At 50.9% G+C, this 19,698-nt stretch overlaps 1 protein-coding gene across 8 annotated transcripts in view; it reads right to left on the bottom strand.

Annotated features, from left to right (window-relative positions):
• Positions 1 to 5,945: 5,945 nt before the first annotated feature.
• Positions 5,946 to 19,698, bottom strand: part of AMOTL1 (angiomotin like 1) — a 161,471-nt gene continuing 147,718 nt past the window's right edge. For all 8 annotated transcript variants that reach the window (XM_022561425.3, XM_089915410.1, XM_089915411.1 and 5 more), the window contains 4 exons: positions 17,487 to 17,612; positions 16,186 to 16,412; positions 12,884 to 13,159; positions 5,946 to 11,800 (listed from right to left, as the gene is read on the bottom strand). In XM_022561425.3, coding sequence (XP_022417133.2) covers positions 11,694 to 11,800; positions 12,884 to 13,159; positions 16,186 to 16,412; positions 17,487 to 17,612 — 736 coding nt within the window. In that variant the 3' untranslated portion in view covers positions 5,946 to 11,693. The remainder of the gene's footprint in view (positions 11,801 to 12,883; positions 13,160 to 16,185; positions 16,413 to 17,486; positions 17,613 to 19,698) is intronic.

Genomic DNA, 19,698 nt, shown 5'->3' with positions numbered 1-19,698 from the left:
TTCCCTGACCAGGGATCGAACCCGGAACTTTGGCAATGAAAGCGCAAAGTCCCAACCACTGGACTGCCAGGGAATTCCGCCCAAGTTTTTTTAAATAAATAAAGATACTGCTTATGGTTATTGCCTCCAACTACCTCCCTTCCGGGTGAAATGGGATTGAGAAAGTAAATAGACCGGCGAGAGAAGAGGGCAGGGAACATCACGGGCTCCTTTGCGGATCCCCTCTCCGTGGCTCTTCTGGAAAGGCTGGGACAGGACAGCTGATGGGCCCTGCTGGTGGCTGTGGAGCTCTTAGAGACGGAAGAAGGGGGAAAAGAAAGAATCTGAAGAAGACTGGATATATGCATATGTATAACTGAATCACTTTGCTGTACACCTGAAACAAACACAACCCTGTGAATCAACTATACTCCAACATAAAATAAAAATTAAATTAAAAAAACTTAACACCGCCCCCCCCAGAAAAGAAGGGGGAAAACATTCAGCCTGGGTTCTCTCACTGGGTCCTGACTGTGAGACTGCCACATGCAAATGTTGGTGGAACCTCTGTTCTTCCCATATACCCCCCTCACCCCGGCTGGGGACGGCGGCACGTGGCTGAGCCCAATGCTTGATTCCCAATTGCTGAGGGTGGTGGGGTCTTAACAGATCCGTCCAGGGACCTGGTGTACCTGCCCCAACAAAGATAAGCAAGAAGCAATTTGTTTCCTGTACCCGCGACCTCAATTAGACTTAAACGCAGAGGCTGCAGGTTATAATGGGAAAATCTTGACTTTTATGCACCCAAACCTAGGCTCACATGCCACCAGGCCACTCACCTGGGTAAGGGTGGACCTTGGGTCATTTGCTGAACCTCTCCGAATCTCCCTGTACTTGCTGTCCTGAAGACCCAATGCAGTGACTGATGTAAAATGCCTGGCTCACAGTAGTTGGTCAGTTCACCTGAGTCTCCCCTCCTCTTCCTTCAGGGCTGTAATCACCAGAGCGATCTGTACCTCCTGGCTTCCCGCCCCCAGGACCTGACATGTCTGGGCACATAATTAATTTTCAGTAATAACGTGATAAGTGAATTGTGAACTGGGCTTCTGTTTACAGGCTATTCCTAAAGCTAAATATTTGTAAAAATCTGATAGACACTCTGCGAAATGTAAATGCCGGAGACAAGACACAAGACAGGGATCAACATAATCAACATCACTGGACAAAGTCAGACTGGCCTCGTGTTGAGCTGGATAACGTCAGGAAAATGTGTCCTTCTCTGGGCTGAAGCCTAGGACATTGGATGGAAAATGAGCCTGTCAGTTAGAGCTGGCTGGTTTTCTGGATAGAAGCAGGGCAGGCGAGGCTAGGCTGGGCCTGAACCATCAGCTGGGGCCATGGCACTGTCAAGTCCTTGGGGTCCCAATGTCATCGTGCTTGGACAGGCCAATAGAAATGTTACGACGTCCTGGAGGAACTTGGGGACAGCGTTTGGCCAAGCTTGACACAAATTGTAAGTTTGGGCCTCTTTCTTAGCAGTTAGTTCTCCCTTAACTGCTGGGAAAATGCTGTAGGGAAGCTGGTGGGGGCAGCAACGGAGCATGGACTTCAATCAACTCCCCTCTTCCATACAAAGGAACACTGTACAGCTACCAAAGACAAGAAGATAGACCTATATATGCGGGTAGAGAAATCTGCCTGTGATCCATTATTGAGTGAAAAAGAATTTTGTGTGAAATAGCATGGTCTTATTTTAAAATTAATATTCATTCTCACATCTGTATACCTACCTCTTTGGTTGTATACAGCCGTTCACGGTGGTGACTTACAGGGATTTAGAGCTTCTATTTTGTACTCTTCCATATCATGGGATTGTTCTTTTTATAACAAACGTGGATTACTTGCATCATTTTTTTTTTTTGTGGTACGCGGGCCTCTCACTGTTGTGGCCTCTCCCACTGCGGAGCACAGGCTCTGGACGTGCAGGCTCAGCGCCCATGGCTCACGGGCCCAGCCGCTCCGAGGCATGTGGGATCTTCCCGGACCGGGGCACGAACCCGTGTCCCCTGCATCGGCAGGTGGACTCTCAACCACTGCGCCACCAGGGAAGCCCTACTTGCATCATTTTTAAGTTGGATTTTACTCTGGTTTCTTCTGCCGGTTTCCCTGAAAACAGTCGCTGAACACATGCAAGCCGCTTGGGAGAATTCACATTCGGTTCAAATCTTTATGAGCATCTGCTCCGGCTACAGGACAGGGCTCCTACCCCAGATGGACGAGCTGACGACAGACACTCCTATATGCAGTTCACTGTAATAGGAGGTGGACTGAGGCTGGGAGATGCCACGATGCTCAGAGCCGTCCTGTGTGGAGGGCCTACCATGGGCAGGCACTTTCCAACTCTTGCCCCATGAAATCCTCAGGGTTGACTCATTCGGTCAACACGTGCTCGAGCCCCTATAGAGTGTCATGAAATGTACTAGGGCCCGATTCATATTAGTGGAGAAACAGACACGGTACCACCCCCATGTCGTCTTACAGGTGAGACGTTCTGAGAAGTTCAGCAACTTTCTCGAGGTGCTTCAGCTACTGATGGAGGAAGGCCGATGCATGTTGACCCTTGGGGTCTGGATCGCCTCCCTGACGGAAGAGACATTGGAACTCCACTTTAAAGGACGAGTAGGACTTGGACAGACAGAGAGCGGGGCTCTGAGCCAAGGGCCGGAATGGAAACGCACAGAGCAGATTCGGGGCATGGAAGTGGCGGCGGGGTGACTAGAGGGCCGGAGAGGGAGGGAAGTGGCGGGAAACCAGCCTGGGGCCTGGGCCGAGGCCGAGGATTATGGAGCATGAAGGCTTTATCAGCAGTTTGGACGTTCTTCTGAAGGCCACTGGGAGCTCATAATTCTGTTGTGGTTCCCCTTGAGGGGGTGATGTGATCAGACTTTAACAGCTTGAGGGGACCAGTGTGGCCTGGAGTCTCTGGAGCTAGTCTGCCAGGTCTGGATCCCAGCCCTGCCATCCACAAGCTCTAGAATTTGGGGCAAGAGACTTAAGTTCTCTGCCTCTTAGTTTCTCCTCCAGTAAAATGGGGATCTAATAACAGTGCCGGCCTCACAGTGACCGTAAGAATTCAATGTCCTAAGGTAGGAGTGGCTCACAGGAGCGTGGGGTTGCATAATGACGATAAATAAACGCCGGTCATTCCTCGTTTCTCTGGTGTCCGTGTCAGGGATGCAGTGGCTGCAGTGGGAGGCAGGAGGATCCTGAAATTGTCCAAGTGAGAGATGAGGTCTGGAGCTAAGGCCGTGAGGATGGAGAGAATGAAAGGAGAGAAACAACATGGGAAGGTGGAGTGCGTAGCCAGGAACAGGGGACAGGAGGGAGCAGCCCCGATGCCCAGCAGAGGTGACGGAGAGGATGGCACGGCGAGCAGAGCGCAGAGGTGGAAGGGAAGGCGCCAGGTCTGGACCAGGTCTGGGGAGACCCACACAGAGATGTCTGTCAGGGACAATCCAGGACTCATCTGACCGGAAAAAAAAAAGGCACTTCCGTTTTACCCTCAGCATCTCTGGACCGCAGTTCTGTGGGCTCAGGTTGTGCCTGAGGAAAAACAAGAGTGGGACCCCAGCCCGAAAGTGGGCCCTGCGACCACATCTACCTTGGGTCCCTTCTCTCTGGTGCCGCCCCCCAAGTGTACCTGCGTCAGTACACAGTCAAGCCGCTCTACGTTAAGTCTTCATCTTGCAAAGAGACCAGAGGCTTGGATCAAGCCTGCCCATCTACACAGGCCTTCTGCTGGAAATACATTTCTGAAAAGAGCCATTTGCCTATCGATTCTCTCTATAAAGTGTTTTTTTTTTTTTTCAACTAGCCACTTGCCTACCAATTCTCTCTATAACTATTAAAACCAAAAGCAAGCAAACAAACCATTAAAAATAAAAGCCACTAAAGTCAAAGGCCACGATGCAGTACAGGAGAGAAGGATGGGGACTTAAAGCAAGCCGGCCTGGGCTGGACGTGCAGCCCGACACGCACTACACTTCTCGTGAGCCTACTTCCTCATCTGAAACTCAGGGATGAAGATGCCTTCACCTACCTTGGAGGTTGTTAAGGTGAAGCAATATTCCAAAGCCAACTCAATAAATGTTAGGTCCTTCCTCCCTCAAACAGTCAGAGGGCTGAAACCAGTCAGGATGTAAAGTTCCGTAGTATGTTTCCAACACTAGGACTAAGGTTCACATTATTTTACTCCAAATTACCCAGCCACATAGCCTGTGAGCCCTGTATTCTCTGTTTTCACATCAGGAACTTGGGAAGAGTCACCCTTTGATAGAAATCCACACCACATGGGAAGGGTCTCCTTCTGGGCTGCATAAGGGGAGAGTTTTGAGGAAGACAGACTCGCTAAGAGAGAACGTCTACCTGCCAAGAACAGGGCAGGTAAAGGAAGCACATCACAGACATGGCTGTGCCTGATAGAAGGGCCACAGAAACAGGAAAACGGCAACATTCTTTAAAGACCTAAAGCTCCTTTTATTTCATCACCGAGCTTTGTGTATTTTAAGAAAGGAATTTCAGAACTCCTGATTTATTTCTCACCTGGGGCGTAACTCCTGATTACAATGAGCCCAGGCAATCTAAAAGGCATTGCTCCCATTCCCCGCAGTGCAGAGGCCCCAGCCCAGGATCCAGGACAGAGGCCTGGGCACCTCCCACAAGTGGCAAGCACGGAGTCAGGGCAGGGAGATGGCAGAGGTGGATGCCAGCTCAGAAGGGTCCTCATCTGAGCCCTGAGGCATGCGGGGCCTCCAGCTGTCTTTCCGTAGTAGTCCCGGGAGGTGGAGGCTGGGGAGCTGCCCAGTTTGCCCTTTACTCTCACGAGTCACATCTGCACACGTGCAGGGATCTGGGGGTCCCTGCAGAGAATTCCTTTGGGTAGAAGGCAGGACAGGTCAGAACCCAAGCTCCCAGCCCCTACCCACCTTTCACTGCAAGTGCACGGGCTCCTGGTCAGGTAGATCTGGGTTCAAATCCTGCCATCGTTCGCACGTTACTTGCCCAAGGTTGTTTCAGCCTCAGTTTCCTTGTCTTTAAAATGGGGATGCCCAGGTTGTTGTGAGGACTGAAGACGGTAATGCGTGCAAACCACACCGGCCGTCCCTGGGGGACAAGAGGTGCATCCCTCGCTCTCCCTACACTCACATTTAGGAAGCTGTACCCATGCTTGGGCCAGGGGCGGGCGCGAGAGGCTTCTGCTCAGAGAGACACAACTAGAAAACAAACAGAGGGCACCTCATCCTCCCGACAGTGTTCCCAGGTCACTGTCCCCTTCGGGCGGTGGAGGGGGGGGACGCTTCACTCGGGGACTCTCATGGAATTTGTCCCTTTCTCCTGCTTCAGCCACTGTGGCTCCCACCTGAATTTCACCACTTTACCATGTGACTTCTTTCTACCAAAGCCCCCCACATTTCCTGTGACCCCAAGACACTAAGAAGGCAGCGACATCTGCCACGTCCATCATGGGGCGCAGAGACGCTTCCGACTCCAGCTCAGACTCAGGGCCCAGGCTGCTTGGGTAAATTCCTGAGTGACGGTGGTCACTGGCAGACCCTGAACCCAGGATCGCCCAAAGAGGACACTCAGATGTGATCAAAGTGGCCACCGTCTCCCGGGCCCACGTCCCCGGCGTTTCCTCCTTCTGTATTTGTCTGGAGGGGTGGGTGGCAGGGTGGACGGCAAGTTCCAGGGGTTTGGATGACTCATTTCCTCCTGGGATCAAAAGCATGAGGCCCACAGGGGCTGGGGGGAGGGAGGGGAGCACGCGGGATGCCTCTTGCCTCTTCAAGCCAAACAGCAAGTGAGGCTGCTTCCAGCAGTAAAATGAAATGAAATTCAACCGACATTCACTGAGCACCTGGTATATAAGTTCCTCGGGACAGAAAAGAGCAAGCGTGAGGGAGAGAGCCATTTTATCCATTTATTATATACAATATTAAGGCACAACTTTAAGCAGCAAAGAATAGGAAAATCTTTGGCTGACCGACAGTATCAACATTTGCTGTGAGGGACATGCCGTCTTCTTGGATTTCCCCGCTCTGGACACAGACCCATCTGGCCGTGCAGCTCTGCACCCTCCACCTCTGCTTCAATACAGACTAGCAAATCGAAGATGCCAGAATCTTACACCAGAGTCTGCTGGACACGCCACCAAGCAGGGCGATGGCACACGCAGCTGGCGGGAAGCGTGGCAGCACCCGGGCCGTTGGTGCTTTGGCTGAGGTGGGTGCATGGCCTGCCCAGCCTCACAGAATGTCCCAGATTCTGCATGAGCCTCACGCGGAGAAGGAGCCTCCCCTTCCCCTCCGCAAAAGGGGAAAACACCTTAATTCAAAGAAAATCACTATGGATCAATTTGCTTACATTCCGGTTTGTAATAAATACTTACAGGTGTCTCTACGTGAACGGAATCTTAGGCAAACCACATGTAAACACACCACTGGGCACCAAAACTTCAGGAGCTGATACAAGAAAATACTGTATATGTACTTCATTATATTGAAAAAACAATATTTTAATTCCGTGAGGAAGCGAAGTTTCATGACAAAGAAACACCTCAGTCTTGGCCTAACGTGACAATAACATGCACTTAAGTCTAACAGGGTTTTACAGAATTCCTACTGGAGGCGGCTACTCGTGAATGTACACTTACACCCGCGTGTACGCAGAGACGTGAACACATACAAGGCGTGGCAAGGGAGCAGGTTTTTTACAACGAACCCTCTGGAAGGTACGTGTACTAACGATGACTGTCCTCCTTTGAAGTGGTCACTCTGAAAGCCTCTGAGGGTCCAAAGACTCATCCCCCAGAAACATCTTAAGGACTTCTTTCAAAGAAAAAAGCTAAAAGGATGTGACTTACCTTAACCACCCATCTTTATTTATCCAACTGAGTGAATGACTTGGGATTATTTCCAAACTTAAGCCTGCCTTCAAAGGATGATGCTTTCTCATCTCTAAGGATAACCAGAGGAACATGCCAGGCCCCCAGATCCATTCTAACAGAGGCGTCTGCAAAATGTTTCTACTAAGCACGGCAGCAATCAGCACAGAGTCTCGCAAAGGGTCACCTCTTAAGCAACGTGGGGTGAGATGAAACACTTGCATTCTTCTGGATATTAAGAAAAGAAACTCGACATACAACCTTACGGTCACACCTCCTATGTATGCACTGACATATACATGTCTTTATACCATTAAATGACCAGATGAGAAAGGGGGATACTACTTAAAAGGGACAGAAAAAGATTGCTCATTATTGACAGTTCCAGAAGAAATCCATTTACCGAAATGCTGACTTTTCCATGCTCCCAGCTGATCAGCTTCTGGTAACTTCTTAATTACTCTGCACATCTCCCATGGAGCCACACACCAGAGGCAAACCCATTAAACAATCCCCATGTTGAATGAAGACGTTTTAAACCCACTGATTAATTAGCAAGAAAAAAGAAGAGAAAACCAACATTTATAAAGCGTATACCATGGCTGTGTCAGACTTGGAGAGGAGAAGGAGGCAACTGTGGGCTGGACCTTCTCTGTTTAAGAAGAGTCGCCCGGCTCCCTTGTACCACGGTCCTCCAAGGCTTAAGAGGAGTGTGAGATCACTGGGGGCAGAGAGAAGCATGCCCCGCCGGCACCGGTGCAGACACGCAGCAGGACTTTGTTCTGGAAAACATACCTCTTTGCTCAGCTCCCAGCAGCCCAAGCGTGAGCTCCCTGCCTCAAAACCTTGCAACTCCTCCACCTTGCAAGTCTCCACAGCCCCCGGGGCGCTGCCCCACCTGACGTCTGTGTTCACGTCAGTCCCTGGGACTCAGGCTGCTGTAGGGAGAATTTCTCTTGCCATCAGCTACGGACAAGGACGCAGGAGCCACCTGCAGTTGTCAGCGCTCAGCATCCTAGGGACACAGGAGGCTGCGGGCAAACCCAGGAGAGAACAGCAGTGATGGCTGGCTTCTCCGCAGGGGGCATTCCAACAGCCTCCCCGCTGAGCCACAGAACCAACGAACTCTCTCTTCCAAGTTCACAATCCATTGGGAGCAACTGTCTCGATCCAGCCCAAGTCCTGTGTAGTCAAATGCACACATAGGTTCCAAAGAGCAAGTTCTGCAAAACTGAAGGAGAGAGACATGCCTCCACTCTCTGCCCTCCAACCCAAGCCCTGGGAGGGACGTGGCAGCCCTGTCCTGCATGCCTGCTCCAAGCAGACTGGGCATGACACGGCGGCTGGCTTCCCAACTCTGGGAAGCAGAAGAAAAGCTAAGAAGAAAAAGCGAAGGAAAGGTTCTGCACACGCTCTGAAATTAGTGCCCAAAAGCAGCAACACCTCCTGCTGCACCCAGTACCCCGGGCGGCACGCAGAAACCGCCAGGCGACACACTGAAGGAAGAAGCGGAGTTACTCCAGCACGTCACCACACGAGGCCAAGGCCTTACCCTTCACCCTGAGACACGGCTCGCGAGTTCATTGTCAGACACCCCTGAAAAGTTCTGGAGAAGGCCCGGCCTCCGGACCACTCGCAAGTAAGCGCTTTTTAAACAGACTTTGTGGTCCTGCTTACAATGGAACACAAAGACTCCTACCTATACCCGTGTTTATGGGCAGTTCTAGCAGTTCTGGGCTTTAGTCCTATTTCTTAGCTCCCGGGGTGGCAAGGGGGCAGCAAGCTGTGTGTGTATGTGTGTGTGTGTGTGTGTGTGTGTGTGTGTGTCTATGAGTGCACACATCACATAGGGGGGACAGAGCGGGTCAAGCTGTGGCACTTATCATCCCCAAGTCAGAGGCAGTCCAGCCTGTGTCGAAGGCACAGCTCCTCTCCCAAAGCCTCGGCTCAGATCCCAGCCTCTCCTGGGGAAGGGACTTGACCTCCTGAGCCCCAGTTTCCTCCTCTGTGAAATTAGGGTGATAAACTCGCCCCTGCTCCCATGTGGTCTGAGGACTCATTAAAAGGGACTTACCCCAGTGCTTGCATACAGTGGGCACTAAAAAAACGGAGCTAGGATTATTTTCTGAAAATCCAGTGAGATCATATATTGTCAACGGCCAGAACACACAGTGGGAGCTCAGTAGCTGCATTTCTCCTAAATGCAAGCAAGGCTTCGAGCTATGAAGATGAAAAGTGTCAGGGCCCACAAAAGAAGACATTTCAAAACTATAGGTCCCTCTTCTTACGGAGGAGTCTTAGCAGGTTAGAAGAAAGATTAAGAACTACAGCACAACTGAAAAATGGTGACGTCTGTGTTTGCTTTCTGACAATTAACACGCCTGGCAACTCGGGGGACCAAGGAAAGCAAATGGGCCTTGTGCCTGAGCTGCCAACGAGATGCGCTGGGGCATAAAGATGAGGCTTTGCGGGAAACTGGGCTGTGGCTGTCACTCTCACCCGTTTCTAGGGGACACAGCCCATGTTTGGGGTAGCCCAGACACGGATGATGGGGGCCGGCAGAGGTGACGTGCCCTCTTATTTCTAGACGTTTTCTTTCCATCCCCCACGTTCATCAGGGGTCAAAGTGTCCTTAAGAGAGTTAGTTGCCATCAACTGAGCCTCATCAACCTATAAAAAGTGACGGGGACTGAGACTGAGATGGGGAACCCTCTGCCCCATCCCTGCCCCTACGTGTCCATACTCACCTGGCCTCCACACCAGCCACGGGGCCTCACCGCTCCCTCCTCACACCCAGGGCTGCTCTGGTTTCCCAGGCTGCACAGTCCTCAGCGATGCTTAACGCAGGACTGCAGAAGGCAACAGACGCGATGCACAGCGCCTACCGCAGAGCAGGGCTTGAGCAGCATCCGTTCTGCTTACTCTCCTGACCACTAGGCAGCTCAGAGGCCACCTGGGCAAAGCCATTGGTTTCCTTCCCCAACTCTCCCTCTCCAGCTCACACCTCTGTCATCCTTCCACCACCTCAATTTGGGGAGGCTTCACCCAGGTTACACTCCAAAGACCAACTCTAAAATGAGCCACCCAAGCAAAATTTCCTAAGTGATGCTGTCTTCAGGGCTTCATTTGGGTGGGACTTGAAAAAGCCTCAGACCTGGGGCTTTTATTTTTTTCTTTCTTTCCTTAAATAAGCATGAGGAAAGGGACCTGGGAAAACACAGATCCAGCTACCCTGCAGGGAGAAAACTATCAGGGCCCTGCGTGAGCATCTGACGGCCTGACTAGCTTCTCTCCTCTGATCCAGCACCTTCTAGATTTGTAAAGAAAGCCGATATCTGAGTATCTGAGGAGTCAGATGGGAAACCTTACAGCACAGGGATGAGGCCCACGACCTCACTCACTCCTGGCTCTTTGACCTGGTGTTTCCGTCTTACTTTGGACAAGTTGCTCCCAACTGAAATCCTGAAAAACCTGACCACACTGTATACATACTGGCCTGTTAGGTTACAAAGCAAGTTCCTGGCAGGGCAGAACTGATGTGCTGACACACACGTGCTGACGGTCACAGAGTCTGCGTGCTCATCAACAATGCCCAGAGGGATGCGAGGGGTGGGCAGAGCGGTGGCCACAAACAGTAGAAAGCGGGAGTGCCTGGGGAGATTCTAGATGCCACCAAGTCAAGTGTCACTCGCTTCCCGGAGTGCAGTCCTGAAAGTCCTACCTCAACAGAGCAATGAGGTGGAGATACCAAACTCCACGCAAGAGCTGATGTGAGAGAGAAAAAAGTCGGGCCCGTGAGCTTAATGCAGGACGTCACAGGGCTCATGGATCGTCCGCCGAGTCGGAGCTTACCTAGTTCATGGCCAGAATGAGATCAACCACTGCAGCCCAACTCCTCAAAGGTGGAGAAAGCAGCCAGGGGACCCGCCATACGGCTTTGTCCCACCGGTCACGATGAATGATGAACGTTCAGTTACTGCTCTGATAAACCCCAGAACAAAGGAATTCTGTCATGGCTTGTCGCAAAAGGAAAAAAACAAAGGAAGGAAAAAAGGGCAAAATTAAAGAGTATGAAGCAGAGACAGAGATGAACTCAGAGAAGTGAGGGAGGATGCACACCAGGACCAGAAAGCTCCCATCCTGTTTAGAAAATACTGCTCAATCCAGAAAAGCTAAGATGTCCAAACCAAGCAGGTAATGGGGTGAAGATGGCCTTTTAAATTCCCCATCACCCTGGACATTTCTCCTCCCTGCCACACCCACACGCATTCACAGGACACCCCATGGAGGGCACAGGTGATATTATTACGTTATAGCAAGACGGACTCTCTGAGATTCCTAGGAGGTTCTTCTCAAACAAAACAAGCTAAGAGGCAAGGAGAATGGGCGTATTTCAAGGAAGATCCATGCCCAGGTTTATCTGTTTATAACCAGAGAATGGGTGTACACAGACCCTCCCCAAGAGATACATTTTCTGTACAACGGAAAAATTCCATTTCCTATTTCTTCTTTGTTTCCAAACCTACATGCATCTTCTCTCTTCCACCATATGCAGTAAAAATCCACGACATCGTCTTCATTTTCAGTCATGTAGGCCTCCTGCTTTTGTTTTGTTTTTAACATTTATAAAAAGTGTTCTCATTAATCTGAAATCCTGATCAGTTCAAATCATTCCTGATTTCCCATCCACAACCTTCTTGATCTTTCTTTCTCTTTGCCACGTTCCTTGCTCATCAAAGTTCTGTTGCAAAATTCAACAGGGATGCCGGTGTTAGATGAGAACTTCCATCATCTCCCCGTCAGGGAACTCGGGCTTGTGGAGCAAGCTGCTGACGCGACCTTTGTGGTCAGGTGACTTCCCGTGGCCAGGAGAATTCTCTGCCAAACAGAAGGGACACATTAGCAGCCTGTTCCCCAGGAGGAGCACAGCCTTCCCAGCCCTCTCTAAAACGGAACCATTTAAGTACCACCCCTCACCATCGGTGCACGCGGGTAAGGCCGTAGCGCCCAGCCCACGGTGGACCAAAGCTAAATGACTGGCCCTGGGATTCGGACACAAAGAACAGAACTAGGACGTCATGGGAGAGGTCTGAGTGGGTGAAAGTGGCATCGGGACTTGGTGCGGAGCCCTCACCCCTGCTCTCCTCCTCTCCTCTAAACTATCAAGTGCACGCCACGAGCCAGGTCCTTGTCACGTGTTCCCCGCCTTCCTTGCAGAAGAGCATCCCAAGAATTAAATCTCCGAAAATAACATTGTGTTTACTTGTCTATTTTGGAGGATAAACACAGGGAACCCCTTTGGAGGAAACAATTCATTTATGCCCAGTAGCTCCAATCTCCTCCTCACCCCATGACTACGAACAGTCCAAAGCCACTTCTGGACTCATCGCCAAGCTCCCCCTAAGCTGTCTTCTCTTAAATATTTGACGGCAACTCCTTAGAACTGGCCTGAGTACTGGGCCAGTTCGCCTACTTTAAATCTACCTTCTCCTTCAATCAGGAGGTGCTCTCGACCCCGAATCCTTGACGAGTAAACACCTTGAAGGCAATGCCTTTGTACCTGTTGGTCTTGATGGACCTGGTGGTGCCTGGTATCAGCTCCCAAATATACTGGGGGCGGAGGGGGGGCGGGGAGCTAATTCCCTAACATCCCCTGGAGCGTCTGTATGCACACCTTCTGGGGAAGGGCTAGTTACAAAGCATACACTAAAAGGACAGATGCAACTTGTGGACTCCTTTAAATGCTAATAAGTGAGGAGTCTCTACACACATTTTAATTCCAGAATAATAAAGGGCATGCAGAGCCTAAGCGCATTAGGGTAACCATAATCATGAGATAACCCGTAAAGTCAGAGTTGCTTGGGAGCCCTGCTCCCTCCCCAGCTCAACGGAAGCCTCCCCCTCTCAGGCCAGGGAGCGCTGAGGATCCCCGGAGCGTGAGAGGAGGCGGGGACCTCATACCCAGCTTCTCTGCCGTGCCCTTGGCCGCTGGGTGCTTCAGGACCGGGCTGTTGGAAGGGGTTCCGCTCAGCCGGCCGCGCGTGGGCAGGGAGGCCACACCGGGCCAGAAGAGCTCGGCGCTCTTGTCCGTCTGTGTGCTGCTGTCCTTGCTGCCTGTCTTCGCATGGGCGCTGCTGGCCGAGGTGACAAGGGCCGCAGGAAATAGCGCTGTGGCAGGCGGGGTGGGCAGCACGGGGGTGGATGCGTGTTCATGGGGCTCCTTCCCCAGCAGCAACCCTGAGGGCCGAAGAACAGCTTTTTCAATGCCATTCTTTAAAAACGAAACCAAAACACCTAGTCTGGGGCGGGGGAGGAGTTGTCAAGTAAATTGGTTCTAATATAACATGACAAATGATAGGATACTATTATTCTCAGGGTGCTATGGAAGAATGGAGAAGAGGCACCTTATAGGCAGAGTGTCGAGGGGTGAGGGCATTCCTGCAAAGTGTTCTAGAGGCGATGCTTGCTTTACCTAATATGGCCCAGGAGGGCTCGTCCTGGGCAGTGGCTGTGTGCTTCAGAAAACCTGAAGGCTTCCCTGCTCCTAGACACGGTCCCAGCTGCTCTGCCTAATAGCCCCCGACACCCCTCCACTCTTGGTAACGGATGGTCTCCTACAGGCCCCGGGTCAAAACAAACACGCTTCCTGGTCAGGGCAACACAGAGCTGTGTACAATATTCCCCAAAGAGATCCCTGCAATGGAGAGCCATGTCCTCCAAGAAGTAGGAAGCCAGCTGGGCTCCTGGGAAGGACCACTCTGCTCTCTTCTCCCTCCCTGCCCGCCCCAGGAGCAGAGAGGCTGGGGCAGGAAGAGGGCGGGCTGGCTGGGGAAAAGGGAGGCATGATGCGCTGTGGTGTCCCTGTTCCTCAGTGTCTTCCTACAAAGCTGGACAGAACAGTCACTGTTATGATGGTGAAATACGGCCCACGTTCAGAACAGTGCCAGCACTCCGAACACTAGCCTGTAGAAAATGCGGTAAAGCACAATTGAGTGTCTGTTCACGTATTGAGTGAGCCAGCAATTCATAACGCCTCTTTGCCAGGGCTATTTCAAGATGCCCATTCGTAACAGAATGCAACTCAATCCAGTCTGTCTACAGCAACGCTTCTCAAAATGTAATGTGCAGGGCTTCCCTGGTGGCGCAGTGGTTGAGAGTCCGCCTGCCGATGCAGGGGGACACGGGTTCGTGCCCCGGTCCGGGAAGATCCCACATGCCGAGGAGCGGCTGAGCCCGTGAGCCATGGCCGCTGAGCCTGCGCGTCCGGAGCCTGTGCTCCGCGACGGGAGAGGCCACAACAGTGAGAGGCCCGCGTACCGCAAAAAAAAAAAAAAAAAAAAAAGTAATGTGCCTATCAATTACTTGGATATATTGTTAAGATGAAGATTCAAGTCAGTGGGTGGGGCCTGAGAGTCTGCTTCTCTAAGAAGCTCCCAGGAGAGGGTGGTGCCGTGGTCCAAGGACCACACCTTGAGCAGCAAGGGGCTTTGGCTAGGTGCTTCACACACATCATCTCATTTCATATGAGGTAGGGCCTGTTGTTATCCTTTGTCTTACAGAAAAGGAAATGGAAGCTTGGAGTAGTAAGTATCCCACAGTTAGAAGTATCAATAGCAGGAATGCGATTGGAACCCAGCTGTGCCTGCCTTTAAGTCCACTCTGTGTTCTTGCCACCTCATCGCCCTGTCTGGTGAAAAGCCACCGTCTGGCAAGGATGTTCTGTGGAACCAAGTCACTGGCCTGTCTTCTCACCTGGGAGCCCCTGAGCCATCACGAAGGTATATGTCATCACCTCTACCTCCTTCCAGAGCCCCTCAGGCAAGAGACTGTGGAAACACTTTGGGGACTGTGCACTGTACCTTTGCGAATTGACTGTGTGCCTCTGCCTGGAACCTCAGAGGGCCCCGCTCTGTTTTTGTGACACGTGGACACCAATCACAATAACGAGGAGGAACACCAGTGCAGAGAACACAGCAACTCTTCCCGCAGCCGGGTCCTCTGGCTCCCAGGCCTGGTTGAGACACATCAGATGCTAAGGGTACAGGCACAGACCCCAGGGAAATGCCTGCCTGGGTGGATGTCACAGACTGGCCTCTGCCAGGGAGGTTTCTATGCGAGCTGAGCACATTCAGACTCCCCTACCAGGCCTGCCTGAGCACCGCTTCCAAGCCTCTCTAACTGGGGTGGGGAGCTAAGTGTCCTTGGGAGGGTCTTTGAAGATCCCAGCTGCTGTCCACACGCGTCCTCTTTGAAGTGCATTTCCTTGGAGGGCAGGGGCTGCAGAAGTAACCCGTGGGGGAACTTCAAACAGAGATTGTGGCTGGGTGCCTTTGATCACCCCAAGTCTGTCACGTTCGTTCTGGAAGCTCTTATCCCCTTTGGCACGAAGCAGCCAGGCTCCTCTGGGGTTCTGTTTTGAGAAAAACAGGCTCTGGGCTCCTTAGATAAACAAAACACACTCTGAGCCGGGGAAATGCATCAAAGAAGGGCCAGGCCCCTGGGGGTGTGGAGTGCCGGGGACAAGAGCGGAGGATGCACGTCAGGGAGCACTGCCTGCGAGCCGGGCGGCTCTGCCGCTTCTCTCCAGACCCAGCCAGCCTCCATCACCCCAGGAAACGTGTTCGTGGCTGAGACCACACGTTTGCAGAACTCTCCTCAACATTCTGCCTGTGTAACAACAATGCAGCAAAACCACCGCCACCAGAACTTTGCACTCGAGAGCACTGCTTCCCAAGCGCTTTCTCTCCATTATCTCATTTCGCCCTTGCCACGACCCCATGGGGTGCAGCAGGGCAGACGCCTCCAGGCACCGCCCTGCTCTGCGAGACACAGAAGCAGAGGTGGAGCAGTCTTACCACTGTTCTGGGGCAGAGCCAAATTCAGAGGCCTGAGGTCTCTGGGTTTTTCCCATTAGAACATTTTACATTAAGGGTCACCTCAACTTTCAACAATAATGATGATAATTATGATGTGAATCAACCCGTGGTTAACAGCGACTCTGGTGGGGTGGTCTTTGTTTCCACCACCGAAGTGTGATTGATTATCCTTCCCCGCTTTACATACGAGTAAACTGAGACTCGGGAATACTCAATATTTCTGCTCCCACAAGGGTGTCTGAACTCCTTTGGTCAGATGAGGTGCCTCTCAATGTTTGTGTGCCTCCTCCTCTTCAGAGCCTCACCTCAGGAGGGGCGGGACTTGCCTGAGGGGGCGGGGCTAGCCTGGGGACGGGTGGGGCTCTCCTAGAGAGGGGCGGGGCTCACCTATGCTCCCCTTCCAGGTCTTCTCCTCCTTCCTCTCCTCGGCTAACTGGCTGCTGGTGAGCGAGGTCTGGCGGGAGTGAGTCCCAGTGGCTGCAGCGATGGACGGGACAGAGCGAGCGGGCCGCAGGCTGGAGGAGTCCGTCTTCCCGGCGTCTTTACGGGATCGCTGCTGGAGGACTTTAATCATGGCATCCTTCTCTATGATTTTGGCATGGAGATTTTTAATACTGTGTAACAAAACAGAAGTCATGATCAAAAGCCATCTGGCTAGAATAACATGAACATTTCTCTCAGGATGCCCAGGGACTTTAATTATAATTCAAGGACAGAGAGTTAAACGCAGTGTAAGTCTTCAGTTACAATCTCCAAATTGTAGAAGACGGATCTTTTGTAGTAGCTGAAAAGGGTGCACCTTCTCTGGCCCCTCAGGAGACTCTGGGATGTCCTGGGACCCCAAGGACACACAGTTTGAGCGACCACGGCCACCCAGCAGGGACCTCCTGGACTGAACTGTGTCTAGGACCCTGGCAGTGGGAGGCATGGAGAAGCAGTAGGAAAGCACACAGACTCAAGGCTCACACAGGGTGGGCTGCTCAGGAGGGTCCATTTCCCTATTTTCTGAGGGAAAAAAAAAAAATAGACGGACAGGTTTTCTGTGAGAAGCTGTTGTCTTCCTCCCTGAAGGTCAAAGATGAGAATCAGAAAACACGTGAGTTCTTTTCACAACCCAAATAGTAACTTGCTGAGCTTACCAACGACTCAGCCACTCAGTCCTATTTTCACATCTGCAAAACGAGAAGCTCAGCTTCCCAGGGCTCCGCGGGGAGGGCTGGGGGTGGGTGGCAGGCTAGCTCCATTATGTCACCAAGCCCGTTGGACGTCTTGTTTTTAGTCCATGAGAAGAATGCATTAGCTATATAAGTTCTTTATTTCTGGCTGGAATATATAAATCCTGGCTCAAAATCTCTGAGACTTTGGAATATGATGTTTCCCCTGTCCAGCTGGTAATGTCTAGAATGTTGTAGAGACAGACACCCAGAAAACACATGGGCATCTAAATTCTGGTTATTAGCCTCCATCTTAAAACCTGCATCGGACATGACTTCAGGCTCCAGGCCCGTTGCTGAGTAGACTCTTTCCCTTCTCTCTGGGGCAGGGTGGGAGGGAGAGCTCAAGCTTGAAGCTGTTCAGAACAGGAAAGGGCTGAAGTGTGAGTGCAAACATCAGGCTGGCGGCCCCACTGGGGTCTTGAGGGAAGTGCCCAGAGTGGAGCCTGGTGGCCGCGCACAGCTGTCCCTTACGTGTACTCCATGTCCTGACATCTCCTGGTGGCCTGCATCACTTCCCCCTCCTCCTGCCAGATGTGGGCCTCCAGCGAGCTCTCGCCATAGCTGCCGTTCCTCGAGTGGTTGATGATCGTGGTGTCCCTGGCAACACAGAGAATGATGCTCGTGGGGAGGGGTCCAAGGGTGCCACACTAAAAATATCTCTCCACAGACTCCTTCAGCCCTTGCCCTCTCCTAAATCCTGGCCAATTCTCTCCCTAAATTGCTAGAACTAAGAGAGTATCTAAGGAAAACAAAATAAAACCCCCAAATCCAAATCCCCTGCCCCTTCTACTAATGACATTGAATTCTAAGCTATGTGGCGTGCTCTGAATACGGACACTACTGCACACCTACAGGTTTAACCTACTGACATGCGGATACTGATATTACCATAATGGTTAGTATTTCTAAGCTTGTAATCTTCCATACTCACTTCTCCTTTCTCACTTTCTCAATCAGAGTTCAAGTTTTATTTCTATTTCTCACCCATATAGCAGCTATTTCAAGTATGTTACAGTAAATGGGGACTCAGTAAATCCTTGAAACGGAGACTGGCCCTCCCGGACAGCGAGGCTCCGGCTGAAGCCCCCTTCATGTTCGCATTCGAGCTCACCGCTTTTATGAGCCCCTGCCTAGGATTCAGCTCCGTTCAGAGTGACAACCGTACTGGGCAGCAGGGCACAAAGATGAGGAAGACACAAACCCTGTCCTTGGAAAGTCTAGTCGAGGGGGTAGAGTGAGGGGAGGGACAGACAGAGGGAGACTGCAAAGCAGTGTAGCCGGGAACAGATGCCTGACTGAAAACCACTGGTCAAAGGTACCTGTTCCTCCTGCCACTGGTTTTGTCAATTTAATTACTCCTAATTAATGACGACTGGTAAAAACAAGATAATTGCGCCATCTAAGTGATCCAAGTATGTCTTAGGCTGAAAGGCCCAAAATGTCTCTGATCAGTGAATCTTAAACTGGTAAGAAATCATCCAGCCAAATATTTCACATCCCTTTAACTTCATATTCCAGTGTTACAATCATACCATATTTAAAATCTTACAGCTCTTTTCTAGAACACCCAAAAAAGCAAAAGAGGGGGCCCTTCTTTTGTCTCTTTTAACAACAGCTATCCATGAACGAGCGTTTCCTTCATGCCTGGGCCTGCGTGAAGCATGCTACCCGTGGTATCTCATTTAGTTCTCTCAGGAACTTGTGCAGGAGGCATTACTATCCTCATTTCACAGATGAACGAATGGGTGACCTTGCAAGAACACCCAGTTAGTGAAGGTGGAAAGGGATTCAAATCCAGGTATCTCTGACTCCAAAGTCCATGCCCGTAACCGTCACCCTACGCTCCCAAGTCTCCTGTATCTTCATGAAGACGGCCTCCGCAAAGGTACAAGAATGATAAAATAAACCAACGACGAGGGCACATGTGAGAATGTGGCTAAGTGCAAACTGGCTGCAAACCAACCAGAAAGCCAAATAACACAGAAAACCAGCAAACATACTGACAAAATTATAAATTCACTGCACGGTACACAAAAATCATCCATATAGGAATTAGTGGCCAGAAACATTTTCAACCGATTTTTTTTTTTGGAGAATTTAGGTAGAGCTGGAGACAAATTTAAAAATTCACGTTTATAGTGTCAAGGACGGCAGGTACAACTAGACGAAAATGACTTCAAAGGTAAATACACACAGCTCTCCGCAAAATATTACATTACTTTGAAATGCTCAAAAAGTTTCAAAAGCTTCTCCGCCCACACAAAATAGGCCCAGCCTCTCAGTGTTCTGATCAGTGGTGCCAAAATGCACCAAGACAGCAAAATCAGTTGTACTACAAATATCACTGCCTGTAAACATGAAGTATGTAGCAGTAGCTGACGTCACAAAACTAATGGCCGGAAATAGCCATTTTTACCAATTCTTATGCAGCCATTTAGATCTAGGCAATAAGAGCTTAGAATTTTGACCTTTCTCAAAATTTCTTCAGTTTCCTTTTCTCCCTTTTTGTCAACAGAAAAGCAATGCTAAACTATAGAGGTCTTCTTTGAAAAGAACATTAAGATTGGAGCTAAAAACATGACCTCCTCTGAACTGATTTTTCCCAAGACTGTGGGAAGCAGTGGTCGGTAGAGGGGAGGGTAGTTCCCCATGGAACTGTTAGATGCTCAACAGATACATGTGG

The sequence above is a fragment of the Delphinapterus leucas genome, chromosome 7 (genome assembly GCF_059928025.1).
Source record: "Delphinapterus leucas isolate spDelLeu-1000000601 "Yukka" chromosome 7, BTC_Dleu_Yukka2, whole genome shotgun sequence".
Lineage (NCBI taxonomy): Eukaryota > Metazoa > Chordata > Mammalia > Artiodactyla > Monodontidae > Delphinapterus > Delphinapterus leucas.
The sequence above is the reverse complement of the archived record's forward strand: the minus strand, read 5'-3'. Positions and strand labels throughout refer to the sequence as shown.